The 19,621-nt window shown below is 36.1% G+C and overlaps 1 protein-coding gene across 14 annotated transcripts in view; it reads left to right on the top strand.

The window, feature by feature from the left end:
* Positions 1-19,621, top strand: part of DOCK7 (dedicator of cytokinesis 7) — a 218,785-nt gene that overhangs the window by 198,548 nt on the left and 616 nt on the right. For 8 of the 14 annotated variants that reach the window (XM_072730737.1, XM_026006949.2, XM_072730739.1 and 5 more), the window contains 6 exons: positions 896-1,021; positions 2,585-2,674; positions 2,791-3,027; positions 3,386-3,529; positions 5,269-5,375; positions 16,836-17,003. In XM_072730737.1, the coding sequence (XP_072586838.1) occupies positions 896-1,021; positions 2,585-2,674; positions 2,791-3,027; positions 3,386-3,529; positions 5,269-5,375; positions 16,836-17,003 (872 nt within the window). Of the gene's footprint in view, positions 1-886; positions 1,022-2,584; positions 2,675-2,790; positions 3,028-3,385; positions 3,530-5,268; positions 5,376-16,835; positions 17,004-19,621 lie in introns of all 14 variants that reach the window. The other 6 variants (XR_011995971.1, XM_072730738.1, XM_026006948.2 and 3 more) reach the window with 1 other exon arrangement.

Consider the following 19,621-nt stretch of genomic DNA (forward strand, 5'->3'; position numbering starts at 1 on the left):
AGAGTCAGACACTAAACGGACTGTGCCACCCAGGCGCCCCCTTCTGAAACATCTTTGTAAATAAATTGTAAAAATTACATGGAAAGCTTCCAAATATTTTATCTTTATTAAAGGGATTTGTTCTCAAATGCACTGTGTAAGAGTTCAGATGGTCTTAGTGTACTTTGTACTTGAATGTGTGGTTAATGTATGCAGGAAGTGGTTTGGGGACTTTAACCAACTTGTGTCAAATTTTTTTCTTTTTATCTTTCATTCATGCATTTTCCCCTTTCTGTTTCATTTTTTTGTCACTCTTCCACATATAAGTATTTTTATTGACAGTGGGGGACCCATTGTAAATTGATAGCTTCAGGGCTTCTGGATGGTCTTAACATTTTCTGACTGTCTCCTCTATGCCAGGCACTATATACTTGGCTCCTAACTTTTATGATGTCACTTATTAATGTATAAAGATTATATAAAGGCAAGTGCTAACTAAAAATGTTAGTGTTGTTTTTAAATTTAACTTTATTTAGTATGCTATAATTTCAGAGTAATTAAGACACAGTTCATATTATACTAAGCATCTTTTCTTGCAATAAGGAAAATAAGTTAATTTATCTCAACAGTGTAGGGAATTAAAAACATAGACCAATTCTGAAAAACATACACTATATATGATTTAGTCACTTGATAAAAACTAACTACATAATGTTATTTGTTAGAAATAATGGAAAAGAGATATTTACTTTGTTTTTACCTTCATTTGAGAAATAATAAAATATTTTAATTTTGAATGAAATCTTTTTGCAATGTGTTAAGAATTTTATGCTATAGCAATGTAAATAAACGTAATGTGAGGGAGAAAACCTTTTGTATTAAAGTTTTTTAATTTTCCTACACCTAGGATGGTAAGCGGATGTTTGGCACCTATTTTCGTGTTGGTTTTTATGGAACCAAGTTTGGGGATTTGGATGAACAGGAATTTGTTTACAAGGAGCCTGCAATAACCAAACTTGCAGAGATCTCTCACAGATTGGAGGTGAATGCTGTGGTAGTTTGTAAATGTCATCTTTAATTTGTATTCTCTATGATGAATAGACTTTCAGATCCAGATCAAATCATTTAATAAACCAGATCCTGCCAAATAAAAGAATTAAGGATGTTTTGATAGGTACAGTAATAGTCTTTCAAATCCTTCAAATCTTTTATGGCAACAGTAAAATAATATTAACTCTTTTTTTGAAAGCTTTGTTTTCACACATATTTTTAGAAACCACAACATCCTTCAGAACTACTGTGATATACAGAGAAATGTATAGTAGTATCTACGTTTTGCAGAAAAAGACATAAAGAGTTAAGTAGCAACTAATGATGGAATTGGAACTAGAACCCCAAGAAATTTCTGACCCAAGCTCATTACTTGTTTGGTCTGATTTCCAATGAAATTCCTTTAGAAATTAAAAGCCTAAAATCATATCCTGAAAACACTTCTTAGGATTCCTTAACCTTTTTAAGGAAGAGTTATATATAACTCTTAAGAGTTATATATAACTCTTTCATTTTCACCATAAATGGTTAATTTTCATGTTTATGAGGTTTACCAATCTTCTCTGCCATATGCAGTTATTCTTTCCAGCCTTTCTTTATTGTTTTTTACTCAAAATGCAGTCGGACCAGAAGCACTGGCATCATCTAGGAGATTGAAATGTTGAATCTCAGATCGCACCCCAGATAGTCTGAATCAAAATCTCTGTTTTAACAAGATGCCCTAGTGAATTTGTATTCACATAAGAGTTTGAGAAGCCATGTTCTGGGCTTGTTTTAATTCTCAGCTCCTACTTATTTCTTGAATGTTATATTCTTATTGGTGCCTCCTGGGCTCACCTTCCATAAAGTGGCTTGAAGGGTGACTTTTTATTTTTCAGGAGCTACGTAAGTGTTGGAAAATATTGAGGCAGTATTTTCCAAATTTATTCAATTGTAAAAATTATCTTTGAAGGAAGAGTAGGGGTTCTCCTTTGAAGATAGAGATTTAATGTTTCCTGTTGAATAGCTCCATTTGTTGCCCATGTTGCTAGTCAGTGTTCTATAGAAAAGTCACTATATTCGTGACAGGCTTGTGTTTTCAAAATTTAAACCAGTGTATAAAACTTTCAGCAGATCAATTATTTTATTTGAAAATTCTGGAATATTAAATCATTCATAAAAATGAATGTTGGTTCATTGACCTATGCCTACAAGAAATCAGGCCTTATCAAACTCAATAAAACTAAGATCCTATACATCAAAGGTACCAGATTTCTTTTGTCTCTGCCTTCTGTTCCTTTTTTGTTTTTCTTGAGGACTTCTATGGAATCTTCTGTTAGAGAAAATTGTTCAATTTTGTGTTAAAATGAGTAGATGGAAATAATATCAAATAAGTAGGCTACATGTAATTTTTGTGAACCTAAATAATTACATTGTAAATTATTCAGATGGTTGTATAAGATGTATTAAGATCTGCCACTAAGTGGCCTAATTTTGCTCAGAAATCTCCCTCAGAAGCCTTCTCTGTTCTCCATTAATGTTAACTTCATGTAAAAGGTTTTTTTTCTCTTTGTAGGGATTTTATGGAGAAAGATTTGGAGAGGATGTGGTTGAAGTAATCAAGGACTCTAATCCTGTAGACAAGTGTAAATTAGATCCTAACAAGGTATGGTTGATTAGACCGAGAGCCACCTAGGTGTATCTCTGAGCCTGTGATTTTGTGGGAGAAGGGCTAACCGATGATTTAACATTGAGAAAATGAAGGGCTTTTTTCTTTCCCAGGCATTTATTCAGATTACCTATGTGGAACCATACTTTGATACATATGAGATGAAGGACAGAATCACCTATTTTGACAAAAATTACAATCTTCGTCGTTTCATGTACTGTACACCCTTCACTTTAGATGGCCGTGCCCATGGGGAACTTCATGAACAATTCAAACGGAAGACCATTCTGACTACTTCTCATGCCTTTCCTTATATTAAGACAAGGGTCAATGTCACTCATAAAGAGGAGGTAAGTCCACAAATGGGGAAATAGGATTAGTGAAATAAATGAACTTGGAATCATGTAAGAACAGTATAGATGTAGCATTATGGACCTCCCCCTACATGACAGCATACTAGAACTTTACCCACTTTTGAATCATTAACTTTGGCTTCTTTTCTAAATCTGTAGTTTACCCTTAGCTTCTGCTTTAAAAGGCTGGTGCTCCCCCGCCGTCCCTACCCCATTTTGGGACCCAGAGTTTGGAATTCTATTATTAGAAAACCGTTTATAGTTGGTCTCCACTTTTTAAAAAATTGATTATATATAAAGCTCATTAAATAGTTTTCAATCAGCATACTGGCCTAATAGAAGTTATTTCACCCAGATCATCTTAACCCCAATTGAAGTTGCTATTGAAGACATGCAAAAAAAGACCCAGGAGTTGGCATTTGCAACACACCAGGATCCTGCAGACCCCAAAATGCTTCAGATGGTACTCCAGGGGTCTGTAGGTACAACAGTGAATCAGGTTAGTGCTTTTTGCTAGTGCTCCATGGTATCGATCATAAATGGAATTGGGAATGATTTCGTGATTATGTTTCACAAAGATCATGAGTGTCAGATTAAGTGGAAAAAGGTATGTTTTAGGACTGGTTTGCAAAAGGCATGAGGTATAGATGAAGATAGACCTGGAAAAAAATTTTAAGATTTTTATTTATTTGTCAGAGTGAGAGAGTTCAAGCAGGGGGAGCAGCAGAGGAAGATGGAGAGGGAAAAGCAAACCCCACCCCACCACCCCACCCCTGAGCAGAGAGCCTGATGTGGGGCTCGATCCTAGGATCCCAGGATCATGACCTGGGAGCCAAAGGCAGATTCCCAACACACTGAGCCACCCAGGTGTCCAAAACAAAAATCAGAGATCAGCAGAGAGCCTGATGTGGGGCTCGATCCTAGGATCCCAGGATCATGACCTGGGAGCCAAAGGCAGATTCCCAACACACTGAGCCACCCAGGTGTCCAAAACAAAAATCTTTTTAGTATAATCACAGTTTTTAAGGTTTTCATGCCTGCCATCTATACTGCCTATATTTTTCTACCAATCTGTTCTTAAACATTCTATTAAGAAGGAATTGAGTCACTTAAAATGGACTTTCCTTTAAAACCTTGTACTTAAAGAACATGATCTTAAAAGGTTTCGTTTTCAGAGCTACATTTATACATGTGAATACCCACTTTCTGAGGTACTCCTTGATGTTATCTTCTCCAGATCTCCTTCACAGTGAGTCATGAAGAAATAAGTAATATGGAATCACTTTGAAAGTTTTAATAATATATGTACATAAGATATTATTGTTGCTGTCATATGCAGATTTTAGAAGCCCTTGCCATTATCTCCTTGTAATCGGTTCATTCAGATTCTCTTGCTGATGATTAGAGAATATTTCAGGGTGAGGGAAAATCCAGAAGGGCTTCAAGTAAGAATTCATATTATATATTTTACCTGTATTTTAGGTTAAAAGAAACAAAGCCAGAAAGTGCCCTACTGAAAACTTAAATAAATATTTGAATACACCTTTACCCTTAAAAACATACATGATTTGGGGGTTTTACTTCCAAATGATGTAACATTCACAAAGAGTCATTTTTAGCTTGCAGTATTAGAACACATTTGGAATACTGGGGGAAGCTGTTTTGGGAGAATCAAGTATCTAATAACCGGTGGTTTGACACAACTGATTGCATCCAGGATAAATTAAGGAATGTAAAAAATACAAGGCAAAATGCATTGTTGGATACAGTAGTTCTTGAACTCCTACTCTTTTTCATTGAAAAATAAACTAATTAATTTAATTACAGTACCTAAGAATATAGATTTGGCATTAGGAGAAGCTAAAAATATATTGCCAGAATCTGTGAGGTGTTTTTTGTTTTTTTTTAAGATTTATTTACTTATTTTAGAGAGAGAACGCACATGCGTGAGGTACAGAGGGGAAGAGGGATGGGGGGCGGGGATCTCAAGCAGACTGCCCATGAGCACACACAGCCCAAAGTGGGGCTTGATCTCATGACCCTGAGATCATGACGTAAGCTGAACACTTAACCAACTGAGCCACCCAGGTGCCCTGAGAGGTTTTAATATAGGCATAGACATGTATGGGTTAAGCTTAAATGAAGCTATCTCAGTGCTAAGAAAAAATCATTTGGGTAATTCTTCCTCTGATTTTAGAGAAGACAAAAACACACTTGTTATATTTTCTTATTTTACAGGGGCCTTTGGAAGTTGCCCAAGTTTTTCTGTCTGAAATACCCAGTGACCCAAAACTCTTCAGACATCATAATAAATTGCGACTGTGCTTCAAAGATTTTACTAAAAGGTACTCAAGGTTTCCTGTGTAAAGACCCTGAAAGAGTTTTCAAAAATAGTATGAGGGTCTTAAGGGAATATTGAAAAGAAATATTGAAAAGAGAAAATCTAGGAAAGTGTCTCAGAATGAGGCACAGCTTATGCATAACTTTTCCTTCAGGGTATATATACATGTCCCCCTACCTCTAATACTCTATATTGCTGTATTTTTAATTTTAAAGATTAGAAAAGCCTTGAGTCAGAATTTTTTTAACATGAGACTATTATTAGACTATTTAGCTATTTAACCTGAGAGTTATTATTTATTGTGAACCTTCAGTGTTAAAGTTTTTGCTTCCCTTACATCAGGAAACACAAAAGCAGCAAACTTGAAAGCAGAAAATTTGTGTTCAAATCTTGTCTTTGTCATTGTGTGTCCTATTCCAGGTCACTTAATTTCTGTGATACTCCATTTTCTAATCTATGAAATAAGGATAATAATAATCTACTTCCACAGGGAGGTTGTGCAAGTTAGGTGAAATAATATATGGGTTTATCAGGGTCCCCCCTAGGCCCTTAGTTTTGAGGATTTGCTAGGAGCACTCACAGGACTCAGCATATAGTTGTAGTCTCCACTGTGACTGATTACTATGAGAAGGGACAAAGTGAAACCCTTAAAGGGAAAAGGCACAGTGTGTGAAGTCTGGGGGAATCCAGGTGTAGGCCCCAAAATCCTCTCACAGGGGATTCACATAGGAGCTCGACTCCTCCAGCAGTGAGCTAGGATAGCATGTTGTCTACCCAGAAGCTCAGTAGAGAATCAGTGCCAGGATTGTTGTTGGGGGCTTTCACATAAGCACCTTCTCCCTGACAGGCATCAAAATTTCAGATTCCCAGAATGAAAGCAGGTGTTCACCATAAGCCATAATGTTTGTATGAATAGTGGAGGCACAGTGAGAGCCAATCTTACCTTCAGGGAATGTTTATGTCCCAAAAATCAAACTCCCAGACAGTGGTACCCAAGGGCCAGCCTTGCAAATAGACCTTCAAAGGATAACAATCTCAGGCCTGCAGTTAACTCTTCTCTACACAGATAATAAATACTTGGTACATTATAGATATGTGTTCAGTAAGTATTAAATTTTGAAACAACAGGAGAAAACAGTAATTTATCAACTTGATCCTGATTCCTGTTTTACCAAAACTAAAAGCACAAGAGAAAGAATGGTTAGTTTTACATGGTGATGGCAGGGAAGATTTTATACAGGGTTCGGCATTTGATATGAACCTTGAAGGATGGATATTAGCTTTTCAGGTAGAAACGAGAAGGCAGGGTATACTAAATAGAAAAGAAAAACCAGCATGAGCCAAGTTCAGAGACTCTTCTGAGAAAGGTGAATAGTCTAATGAAGCTGGAACCATAAATTCTGTAAAGACATCCAGTCAAATACTGGGTAAATCGACTGGGATTAGATTATAGGAGCCTTGTGTACCATTAAGTAAATTGTCACCTAAGAAAGCACCATCAGAACCCAGTTTTGGACTCCCTGTTGTGATTTCTCTTATCAGATCATTCACTGAACAGCTTTATCAGGTAGAAATTATTTTACATCAGTTTTGTCATCAGAAAATTATGAGGAATGCTAACATGTTCAAGTATTTTAAATTTCCTCTGTTCTCATTGCAATTGCTATCATGAATTCCTATCATTTTCTCCTGCCTGAACATGGTGACTATCTTTTAAAAGGCTTCAAAAAGCTTCATTGGAAATCCAAGATTCCAGAATCTGATTATTGGTCTAGACTACCTTCCAAGTTTGGTTTTAGGAAACATAGCTTCTGCTGTATGGAGCAGATGAACTATGATAGTAAAATAAAGAAATTACTTTATACTTGTAGTATGGACTGATTTCTAGCATTAATTTTATTATTAGGGAAGTTTCAGATAACAACCAAAAACACCCTGCCATCTTTGAGTGCCAGATGATCTTGGAACAATACATGCTTCTTTAGGTATAGACAGGTACTTCTTTTCTTGCTGTTTTGACTATATTCTTTTTTTTTTTTCTTTTTAAGATTTTATTTATCTGAGAGAGAGAGGAGGAGAGAGAAAGAGCATGAGTATAGGGGAGGGCAGAGAAAGAAGGAGAAGCAGACTCCCACTGAGTAGGGAACCCAATGTGGGGCTTTATTCCAGGACCCTGAGATCATGACCTGAACTGAAGGCAGATGCTTAACCATCTGAGCCACCTAGGTGCCCCGTTTTGTTTGACTACATTCTAAATCACATGTCCTCTTCCTTGTGTATATTGATGATAAGGTGATGAATTTCAGTAGTCTGCTGGTCTCTAAGTATTACCAACTGTAGAAAAGTTTTCTTTTTAAATGACAAAAAGGCAAAAATTCACTTACAATGTACATATAGTCTTTTTTTCAATTAAAGTTAAAACTTTCTAATGATTATATTATTTCATCAAATATTTGAAATTAAGTTGGATTTAAGTGTAGTGTTGGTTCACCAGTGCATTGGATCTTTTTTTTTTTTAAGTAGGTCACAATGTTACAATAGTTTCCAGTATACGACATAGTGTTTCACTTTCCCTATACCTTATGCTGTACTCACCACAAGTGTAGCTACTGTCTGTCATACACTATTACAGTACTATTGACTACATTCCCTATGCTGTGCCTTTTTTTTTAGTGTTTTTTTTTTTTTAAGATTTTATTTATTTATTCATGAGAGACAGAGAGAGAGGCAGAGACCCAGGCAGAGGGAGAAGCAGGCTACCCGCAGAGAGCCCTATGCGGGACTCTATCCCAGGACTCCAGGATCACGCCCTGGGCCAAAGGCAGACACTCAACCACTGAGCCACCCAGGTGCTCCTGTGCTGTGCCTTTTATGCCTGTGACTTAATCATTGCATAACTGGAAGCATGTGTCTCCCAATCCTCTTTAGACCTGTTCTACCCATCTCCCTACCACACTTCTCTCTGGCAACCATTAGCTTGTTCTCTGTATTTATAGGTCTGATTCTGCACTTTGTTTGTTCATTTGTTTTTTTATATTCCACATATAGATGAAATTACATGGTATTTGTCTTTCTCAGTCTGACTTATTTCACTTAGCATAATACCCTCTGTGTCCATTCATGTTGTCACAGATGGCAAGATCTCCTTTTTATGGCTTTGTAATATTCCATTGTTTATATATACTACATCTTCTTTGTCCATTCACCTATTGATGGACACTTATGTTGTTTCCGTATGTTGGCTAATATAAATAAGGCTGAGTAAACATAAGAATGCATGTATCTTTTCTAATGTTTTCTTTTTTTTTTCTTTAAGATTTTATTTATTTATTCATGAGAGACCTGGAGAGAGAGGCAGAGACATAGGCAGAGGGAGAAGCAGGCTCCTCACAGGGACCCTGATGCAGGACTCAATCCCTGGATCAGGATCACGCCCTGAGCTGAAGGCAGATGCTCAACCGCTGAGCCACCCAGGCATCCCATGTTTTCATTTTCTTCAGATAAATACCCAATAGTGGAATTATTGGATCATATGATATTTCATTTTTAATTTTTTAAGGAGCCTCATACTGTTTTCCACAGTAGCAGCCCCTCTTTTTATCTTTTATCAAATTAAAATTTTGATCATGAAATGACTGAGCCAAAGTACGTGAACATTTTTATTGGCCCTTAATATATTGTGCATTGCAAAAAGTTTCTAAGTATTAATTAATAGTGCCAAGTATGCAAGTGTACTAATCTTGGTACACCTTGCTTTTTTTTTTTTTTTTTTTTTTTTTTAACGATAGTCACGCAGAGAGAGAGAGACAGAGGCAGAGGCACAGGCAGAGGGAGAAGCAGGCTCCATGCCGGGAGCCTGATGTGGGATTTGATCCCGAGTCTCCAGGATCGTGCCCTGGGCCAAAGGCAGGCGCCAAACCGCTGCGCCACCCAGGGATCCCACACCTTGCTTTTAAGTAATGCCATTTAGGTAGAGTGTCTCTTGTTAATTATTTTATTTTTTTATTTTATTTTATTTCTTTTATTTATTTTTAAAGATTTTATTTATTCATGAGAGAGGCAGAGACACAGGCAGAGGGAGAAGCAGATTCCATGCAAGGAGCCAGATACGGCTCTATCCCTGGACTCCAGGATCACGCCCCAGGTAGAAGGCAGGCGCTCAACAGCTGAGCCACCCAGACGTCCCTATTTTATTTTTTGTTTAAGATTTTATTTATTTATTCATGAGAGACACACACAGAGAGAGGTAGTGACAGAGAGGGAGAAGCAGGTTCCATGCATGGAGCCTGATGTGGGACTTGATCCTGGAACTCCAGGATCACGCCCTGAGCCAAAGGCAGGAACTCAACTGCTGAGCTACCCAGGCATCCCTGTTATTTAGTTTAAATGGTATACTTTAGTTTGCATTCATTTATTACTAAAAACAATGAACACTTTTGGATGTGTTTGCTTTTTTGTTTATTTGGGGGGGTTTGTCCTTTAAAATTTGTTTTCTTTAAATCTTGAATAGATTCAATATAGTATTTATAGCACTTGCTATTAAAGAACGGGAGAAATAAATAAAGAACAGGGAGAAAAAAAAAAATCATGTACCTACCCATCCTGCTTAATAGCATTATCATTGCTTTGAGATCTCCTCCTTGTATGTCATTCTCTGATAACATCTCCTTTCCTTCAAAGATAACCACTATTATGAATTTCATATCTTTCCTTTATTGTCTTTATGGTTTTATCATAAATGAATGTATCCTTTAGTAACATACTATTTCGCTTAGCATGTTTTTATATAAATGGACAGTGAATATAATTCTTCTGTGACTTGCTGTTTTCAGTGTTTATGAGATATGCTTAGAATATTGCTTTAATTTATTTTTGCATATTACATTGTATGAATATACCATGATTTATTCATTCTTCCGTTGGTGGATATTTGATGGTTTCCTGTGTTTTTGTTTTGTTTTAGTTACAAAGATACTATTCAAATATCCCTCTGTTTCTGAATTGACCAGAGATTTTTTCCAGGAGTTACATACCTAAGAGTAGTGTTGGTTTATAGGTTCAACTTCAACCAGTTAATGCCACCTGTTTTTCCCAAAATGTGTAAGCTATTACACATAAAGGAGTAGGAAAAGAGCAAACAAAACCCAGCAAAAAGGAAGTAAATAATAAAGATTAGAGCAGAGATAAATGAATAGAAATGAAAATAAATAGAATAGACCAATAAAACCAGGAGCTAGTTCTTTGAAAAGATCAGAATTGATAAACTTTCACCCAGACTTAACCAAAAAAGGAGAGAACTCAAATAATCAAAATCATGAATGAGGACAAGTAACAACACCACAGAAATATAAACAATTGCAAGAGAATATTATGAAAAATTGTATGGCAACAAATTTAACAACCTTAGAAGCAATGGATAAATTCCCAGAAACATAACAACCTACCAAAACTGAAGCAGGGAGAAACAGAAAATTTGAACAGATTACCAGCAATGAAATTGAATCCATAATAAAAAGATTCCAACAAACAAAAGTCCAGGACTGGACAGCTTCACAGGTGAATTTTACAAGAGACTGGAAGAATTAATACCTATTCCTCTCAAACTATTCCAAAAAATAGAAGACGAAGGAAAACTTCCACAATCATTCTATGAGGTCAGTTGTATCCTGATACCAAAACCAGGAAAAGATACACAACAAAAGAACTACAGGCCAGTATCCCTGATGAACATAGATGCAAAAATCCTTAACAAAATACTAGCAAAACAAAGCCAACAATACATTTTAAAAAATCGTTCACTGTAGTCAAGAGGGATTTATACCTGGGATGGTAGGTTGGTTCAGTATTCTCAAATCAATCAACATGATACATTACAATCAGTAAGAGAGGATGAAAACCATAGGATCATTCCAACAGATGCAGAAAAAGTATTCAACAAAGTACAACATCCATTCATGATAAAAATCCTCAGCAAGGTATGTCTAGAGGAAATGAACATACCTCAGTCTAATAAATTGGTAAGAAAGAAGTAAAACTTTAACTATTTGCAAATGACATGATACTATATAGAAAAACCTAAGGACTCCACAAAAAAACTATTAGAGCCAATAAATGAATTCAGTGAAGTTGCGAGATACAAAATCAATGTACAGAAATCTCTTGCATTTTTATATATTAGTAATGAAGCAGCAAATAGAGGAATTAAGAAAGCAATCCCATTTACAGTTGCACCAAAAATAAAAAAAATACTTAGGAATAAAACTATAGGTGAAAGACCTGTACTCTGAAAACCATAGAGCATTAATGAAAGAAATTGAAGATGACATAAAGAAATGGAAAGGCAAAAGCAAGCACACACGCATACATGCGCGCGCGCGCACACACACACACACACACACACACACAAATTGCTACCCAAAGCATTTTACAGATTTAATGTAATCTCTATCAAAATACCAACAGCATTTTTAAGAAGTTTTATTTAAGTAATCTCTGCACCCAGTTTGGGGCTTGAACCTACAATCTCGAGATCAAGTCACTCACTCTTCCAACCCACCAATAGCATTTTTCACAGAACTAGGATAATCCTAAAATTTGTATGGAACCACAAAAGACCCCAAATAGCCAAAGCAACTTTGAAAAAGAAAAACAAAACTGGAGGTTATCACAATTCCGGACTTGTTATATTACAGTGCTGTGGTGATCAGAGCATTATGGGACCAGCACAAAAGTAGACACATAGATTCATGGGACAGAATAGAAGACCCAGAAATCCACAATTAAATGGTCAATTAGTCTTCAACAAGGGAGGCAAGAATATGTAATGGGAAGATGTCTCTTCAACAAATGGCATTGGAAAAACCTGACAGTTATATGCAAAAGAATGAAATGGGACCACTTTCTTTCACTGCACACAAAAATAAACTCAAAACGGACTAAAGACCTAAATGTGAGACCCAAAACCATAAAAAACCTAGAAGAGAGCACAGGCGGTAATTTCTTTGACATGAATCATAGCATTTTTCTAGATCTATTTCCTAAAATAAGGGGAATAAAAACAAACTACTGGGACATTAAAATTGAATGCTTCTGCACAACAAAGTAAACAACAAAAACTAAAAGGCAACCTATGGAATGAGAGAATGTATTTGGAAATGAGCTATCCCATGAAGGGTTAGTATCTAAAATATATAAAGAGGGATCCCTGGGTGGCACAGCGGTTTGGGGCCTGCCTTTGGCCCAGGGCACGATCCTGGAGACCCGGGATCGAATCCCACATCAGGCTCCCAGTACATGGAGCCTGCTTCTCCCTCCGCCTGTGTCTCTGCCTCTCTCTCTCTCTCTATAACTATCATAAATAAATAAAAAATTTAAAAAAAAATTAAAAATTAAAAATAAAATAAAATATATAAAGAAATGATACAACTCCACACCAAAAAAACAAATAATCCAACTTAAAAATGGGCAGAAAGACATGAACAGAACATATCTCCAAAGAAGACGTCCAGATGGCCAGCAGACACCTGGAAAGATGTTCATCATCACCATCAGGGAAATGCAAATCAAAACTACAAAGTGTAGTGTCCAAATGGGTAAAAAGTCAACAACACAAGAAACAACAGGCACTGGCCACGATGTGAAAAAGAAGAAGGTGCTGTTGTGCATTATAATGGGAATGCAAACTGGTGCAGCCATTGTAGAAAACAGTATGGAGATCACTCAAAAAGTTAAAAATAGAACTACTGCAAATAGTAATTGCACAACTGGGTATTTACAAAAAGATACAAAAACACTAATTTAAAAGGATACGCATACTCTTATGTTTATTGCGGCATTATTTACAGGAGCTAAATTATGGAAGCAGCCCAAGTGTCCCTCGGTAGGTGAATGGATAAAGATGTGGTGGTTATACACAATGAAATATTACTCAACTTAAAAAAAGAATGAAATCTTGCCATTTGGAACAACATGGATGGATCTAGAGAGTATAACGCTGAGAAATCGGTCAGAACTGATTGACAAATACCATACGATTTCTTGCATATGTGGGATTTAAGAAACAAAACAAACAAGGAAGGAGGTGGGGAGAGGGAGACAGGCAAACCAAGAAACAGACTGTTAATTACAGAGAACGAAGCTGATGGTTACCAGAGGGAAGGAGAATTAAAGAGTACATTTATCATGATCAGCACTGAGTAATGTATAGACTCGTCGAATCACCATATTGTACACCTGAAATGAATATAACACTACACGTTAACTACCCTAGAATTAAGTTTAAAAACTTTTAAGAACTTGAAAAATAAAAACAAAGTATTTAAGACCACATGAAATCTGACCAGTAGTGTTCCAGAATTCCTTTGCTAAATAACTACACCATTACTTGGTATGGTCTAGCAGTTTAACTTTTACCAGTTTGATGGGCGTCAAGTGATACAGGATTGTGGATTAAATTTGCATTTCTCTATTTCAGAGAGTCAAATATCGTGTGTGTGTGTGTGTGTGTGTGTGTGTTAGCCATTTCGCCTTCCTCTGTCAAGTTACATGTTCAAGTCTTTTTTTTTTTTTTTTACATGTTCAAGTCTTTTGCCATTTTCCTATTGAATTCTTTTCCTTACTGATTTCTGAGTATTTACATAATCTGGATATATAATACTCCTAAATATCTTAATTTGGGGCTTAACCACTCTTAAAAAGAAACAGAAGTTCTTAAATGTAGCTAAAGGATTCAGTCTTTTCCTTATGACTACTGCTTTTTGTATCTTAAATTATTTTGCTAATGTCATAGTAATATTCTATATTGAGTTGTAAAACCCAATATAATGATGTCTCTAAAATTCAATATAGTTGAAACAAAAGGGGAAGAAGGCAGAAATGGCTTTTTTTTTTTTTTTTAAATCCACTTGCAGTTGGTTTTTGAGTATGGTTCAAGGTAGGGATTAGTTTGATTTTTGTCCATACTGATAATTGATAATTATCTCAATACCATTTATTATGTTGTGATTTGGGGTTCAGTTCTTTTCCATATAAATATCCAGTTGACACGGCACCACTTATTTCAAAGATTGCCCTTTCTCTTCTGCTTTGCAATATTATTATAAATCAGGCGCTTATGTTAAATGCATCTGTTTCTGTGATCTTGATTATCTTCCGTGGTGTCTCTCTTTGAGTCAGTATGATGCTGTCTTAATTACTGCACCTTTGGGGATCCCTGGGTGGCGCAGCGGTTTGGCGCCTGCCTTTGGCCCAGGGCGCGATCCTGGAGACCCGGGATCGAATCCCACATCGGGCTCCCGGTGCATGGAGCCTGCTTCTCCCTCTGCCTGTGTCTCTGCCTCTCTCTCTCTCTCTGTGTGACTATCATAAATAAATAAAAATTTAAAAAAAATTACTGCACCTTTGTAATAAACTTTGATATCTGATAAAGCAATTTCACCTTTTGTTGAAGGATTATTTTGGGCCCATTTCCTTTTGATATAGATTATAGAATCAATTTATCATTCCTGTCACCTCTCTAGCCACCCCCCCACCCAAAACTAATAATCTGAATCTGTAGATAAGTTGGCAGAGTTGCAACTTCTTTATAACTTGACTCTTCCAGTTCATGCATATGACCTAGTTCTCATTTACTTGATTCTTTTGTTTTCTTAATATTTTAATTTTCTGTAGCGGTCTTCTATATCTTGATTTTATTCCTTGGTATTTCATACTTCTATGCTTTCATTAATGGTATCTTTTTTTTTTTTTTTTAATTTTACTTATTTATTCATGAGACACAGAGAGAGAGGTAGAGACATAGGCAGAGGGAGAAGCAGGCTCCATGCAGGGAGCCCGATGTGGGACACGATCCCGGGACTCCAGGATCACACCCTGAGCCAAAGGCAGATGCTTAACCACTGAGCCATCCAGGCGTCCCACTGGTATCTTTTAGAATTATATTTTGTTTGCTGGTATACACAGTGCAGTTGAATTTTTTACTTTTACATAAGGATATTGCCAAACTCACTTAATTGTAGTAATTTATCTGTAGAATTTTTTTTTCTTTTTACAGTGATGTTTAGAGGCTCCAGTACTATGTTGAATGATGTATGATAGAGAGCATCACTTTCTTGTTCCTGATCTAAAAGGAAAAAATGTTCATCATTGAATATAGTATTTTCTCCAGGTTTTTTTTTTTTTTTTGGTAGATACTTTTAATTAGGTTAAAGAAGTTCCCACCTATTTGTTGCTGAATTTTCATCATAACAAATGGAATTTTATCAAAGAGGTGTGTATGAGGGGCGTGTGTGTGACACTGGTTTCCTATGGTCTTGTTTAGGAGTTTTGCAACAGTGTTTATGGGTGAGATAAACATTTTTTTCCTTTATAGTCCCTTTAGGTTTTGGTATCCCAACATTAAAATAGTAGCTGGAAACTCTTCTCAGAAATAGGGTTGGGTTTTTTTCCTCTCTATACTGTAGAATAATTGTGTTACATTAGAATGTAATGGATTATTACCTCTCCTTAGAAGAGGAGGATTATTACCTCTCCTTAGAATGTTTAGTAGAGGGGATCCCTGGGTGGCTCAGTGGTTTGGTGCCTGCCTTCGGCCCAGGGCATGATCCTAGAGACCCGGGATTGAGTCCCACATCATGCTCCTGGCATGGAGCCTGCTTCTCTCTCTGCCTGTGTCTCTGCGCCTCTCTCTCTCCCCCTCTCTTTCTCTCTCTCTCTGTGTCTTTCATGAATAAAATATTTTAAAAAATTAAAAATAAAAATAAATTTAAAAAAATAATGTTTAGTAGGATTTGTAGGTGGTTGTGTTCTGTGTGGAAAGTTTGTGATTTTGACTTCGTTTGTTCTGTTCAAGTTGCTAAACTTCACTTTTAGCTTTAAAAAATATAGAAGTATATAAGACTGACTACACATTTTCCTTTGAACAACATTTAGCTGCAGTTCGGCAAGTATACATGTGTGCAGTATTTAACATCCTATTACATTGATCTGTTAGGGTCCAGGTACTTCTTAATTATCTGAATAAATTGGACAAAGGATTGTTATCAAGGACTGTTCATTTAAGCAGCTTATTTGAATACTGGCAAACCACTGTGCCAGATGCCATTGTTGCTAAATAAATGCATAGGGTTAAATCCCTTAAGGAGCTTTTAGTCTAATGGTGGTAATAATATGTGGGAAAATGGCTTAATACGTAACATTAAAAAATACATAATTTTAAAAAAACTAATTTTCAGTTAAATGAAGACTGTTACTGAATGTTAGAGTTGTAAATAAACAAAAAAAAAAAAAAGAGTTGTAAAGAAACTCAGGTTGGGCATCTGTTCCCTGCCTTCCCAACACGAGAGAGAGGATATTTAGCCTTCAACTGAAAAATTGAATGATGTCATCATGGTGAATGTGTATAATAGCATCAAGCCCTCAAACTAGACAAGAAGAAATCTTTTGTTAACGCACTTGTTTCTCCTAGGTGTGAGGATGCCTTAAGAAAAAATAAGAGCTTAATTGGGCCAGATCAAAAGGAATATCAAAGGGAACTGGAGAGAAACTACCATCGCCTTAAAGAGGCCTTACAGCCTCTGATAAACAGAAAAATCCCTCAGTTATACAAGGCAGTATTACCTGTCACTTGCCACAGGTATGCTCCTTTATGTCTGTTATTTTGGATATCTTCAAGAAAACGAAAAAGCGAAATCTCCTTGAATTGTTTTTTTTTTGAATTGTTTAATAATAAGGAATTAGTGTAACTTTTATTACATGGTTTCAGATATTGTCTCTTGAAACCTAACAAGCTCAACTAACCCATTACGAATAACCCTAAAATGAATCAGCCTTCAAGATAGAAGTCAGTTCTTCTTTCTATAATTTGAGAATAAAAAAGTTGTCTTAAGTATGCATACTAACCAAGACACAACGTGTTAAATCTGGCCTCCTAAAACTATTTCTTTTAAATCATGTCACACTTTGTTTATATGGGAGAATTTACTAGAATGTATCAGGAACCAGATACTCGTTTTCCTCAGCTCTAACAGTAAATTAAAACAGGCAACCCCATCCATTGAGTATCAAGAGGGCTTCAGTATTTTTCTTCACTAATTGTGACAGACAAAATGATGCTTACCTTTAAGAGGTTGTTGTGGTGATTAAATTTTAGGCATGTAAAGTTCCAAGGACAGTGCTTTAACATTTTACTTTGTTGGCACCTGAATTCTGGAAAGGGCATGATAACTGCTAAATGTTAGCTGCCCTTATTTTTGCATTTTGAAATCCATACGTACATACAACCATTGAATTATCGTGGAGTTTGCATTTATTTGACCACCCTTTGAACTAGTAACAGTAAAGCTACTGAACTCCACTTAGTTAATAAATTAACATCTGGAAGGCTTTTGAAGTTGCGTATATGAAAACAGTGTATACGCATGGTATAACATACTGCAAAAGAAAGTCAAATGAGCTATTTGATCATCTGGAAATTAGTCCTTATTCTTCAGTGATGTAGAAAAAAATGACACATGCATTCAAAATGTGTCTACTAAGTGCCTGCTATAGGTCATGTCCCCTACATGGAGCATTGTCCTAGCTGTACAGTAACAGGGGTAGACAAGGACCTTTTAAAAATCCTCTGTAAATGGAGAACAAACTGCTGAGGGTTGATGCAAGGAGGTGGGGCAGGGGAGGGATGTGCTAAGTAGGGGATGGATATCAAAGAGGGCACTTGTGATGAACACCTGGTGTTTTAAGTAATGAATTACTGAATTCTAACCCAGTAATTAATACTGCCCTGGATATTAACTAAAATTCAAATAAAAAATAAAATCCTGTCTCTGGCAAAATATATCTTGCATCTACCATTCTATACTGATATATCACCCATTAAAAATTATCAGTGGGAAGCAACACCAGTCCCATCTGCTTTGTGCTTCCCTTCTTTTTGGAACTTTTGCATCCTTGTTGCCTTTACCCACCTCCACTATTCTTAAACTCATTGGTCCAAGGTCCTGGGAAGAGGGTACTGTGTTCCTGACCTAGTCAGGACCTCTGTAAATGCTATAGTCTTGCTTCCTCCAAATCTGCAGCCCATCTCAGTAGAAACATTGTAGCCTTCCTATCTAAAGGAGCTTTTCCCTTTTCCAGTATCACCATAATCCTGAGTTTTGCCTTCCTCTGTGATCTATGTTATGGTCAATCCCTCAAGCTTTTCTTAATATTTGCAAGTAGTTTTTCTGGAATTAAAAACAAACACTCTTCTGAGGTGGGGTGGCGGATACAGGTGTGTTAACAATGCCTAGCTTTCAAGATTTTCTACAGAACCAGAAAACCAAGCTTTGAGATTCAAAGATGATCTTTTCCTACTTGCCCTCTCCTTTCTTGGAGATCTAAGCCTCCAGGTTTAACCTTAATGGCAGGAAGGATAAACAAAAGAAATCAGTTTTAGGATAGAGAAAAATACATTAAGAGGTGAAGAATACTATCCCTCCCTCCCTTTTAATTTCTTGAGAATTTAGAATATAACATTTCCATAGAATTTTGAATTTATTTTACTGATTAATAAAATCTGGAATAATTTTTTGTAATAGGCTTAAAAGTTACTAAGATGGTGGTTCTCAAAGTTTGACGGGGGACATATAAAAAGGGGTCCCTGAGACCTTTAGAGGTTCCCAAGTCAAAACTAATTTCATATTAATACCAATACTATTTTACTTTTTCCACTCTTGTTCATTCATGAGAGTACCATAGAGTCTTCCAGAGTGCAATGTGATATCGTAAAAGATTTAATGCAGAAGCAGATAAGAGAATCTAGGCTCTCTATTAAGCTAGACATTAAATAAGAATGCCACTCTTCTAAAATTCTTACAAGTTTTAAAAATAATGCTATTTATAGTAACATATAATGGGTTATTTTATAAAATAATAATTTAAAATTTTCTTAATTTCTAATGTAAATATCAATATAGAATCCACATAAAAGCTTCCTGGGGTCCTCAATTCTTAAGTGTAAAAAGGAACCTAAAACCCAGGAGCTTGAGAACCACTGAATTCTTAGGATTTAAAATTTTAAATAACACCTGGTTTTTGCCTTTTAGTAATCTCAAGTCTTTTCCTGAAATCTCTCCCATTATCCCTTAGCTCTTGTTTTATCACAGTATCTAATCACCTATTGGACAAATGAATAAATGATCAGTGCACTTGGCAAAGTGTGTTTTTAATCTATAAAAAAATATATATAAGGCAGAATGTGCAGGATGAACATGT

Source organism: Vulpes vulpes, chromosome 12 (assembly GCF_048418805.1).
Source record: "Vulpes vulpes isolate BD-2025 chromosome 12, VulVul3, whole genome shotgun sequence".
In the NCBI taxonomy this organism is placed as follows: domain Eukaryota; kingdom Metazoa; phylum Chordata; class Mammalia; order Carnivora; family Canidae; genus Vulpes; species Vulpes vulpes.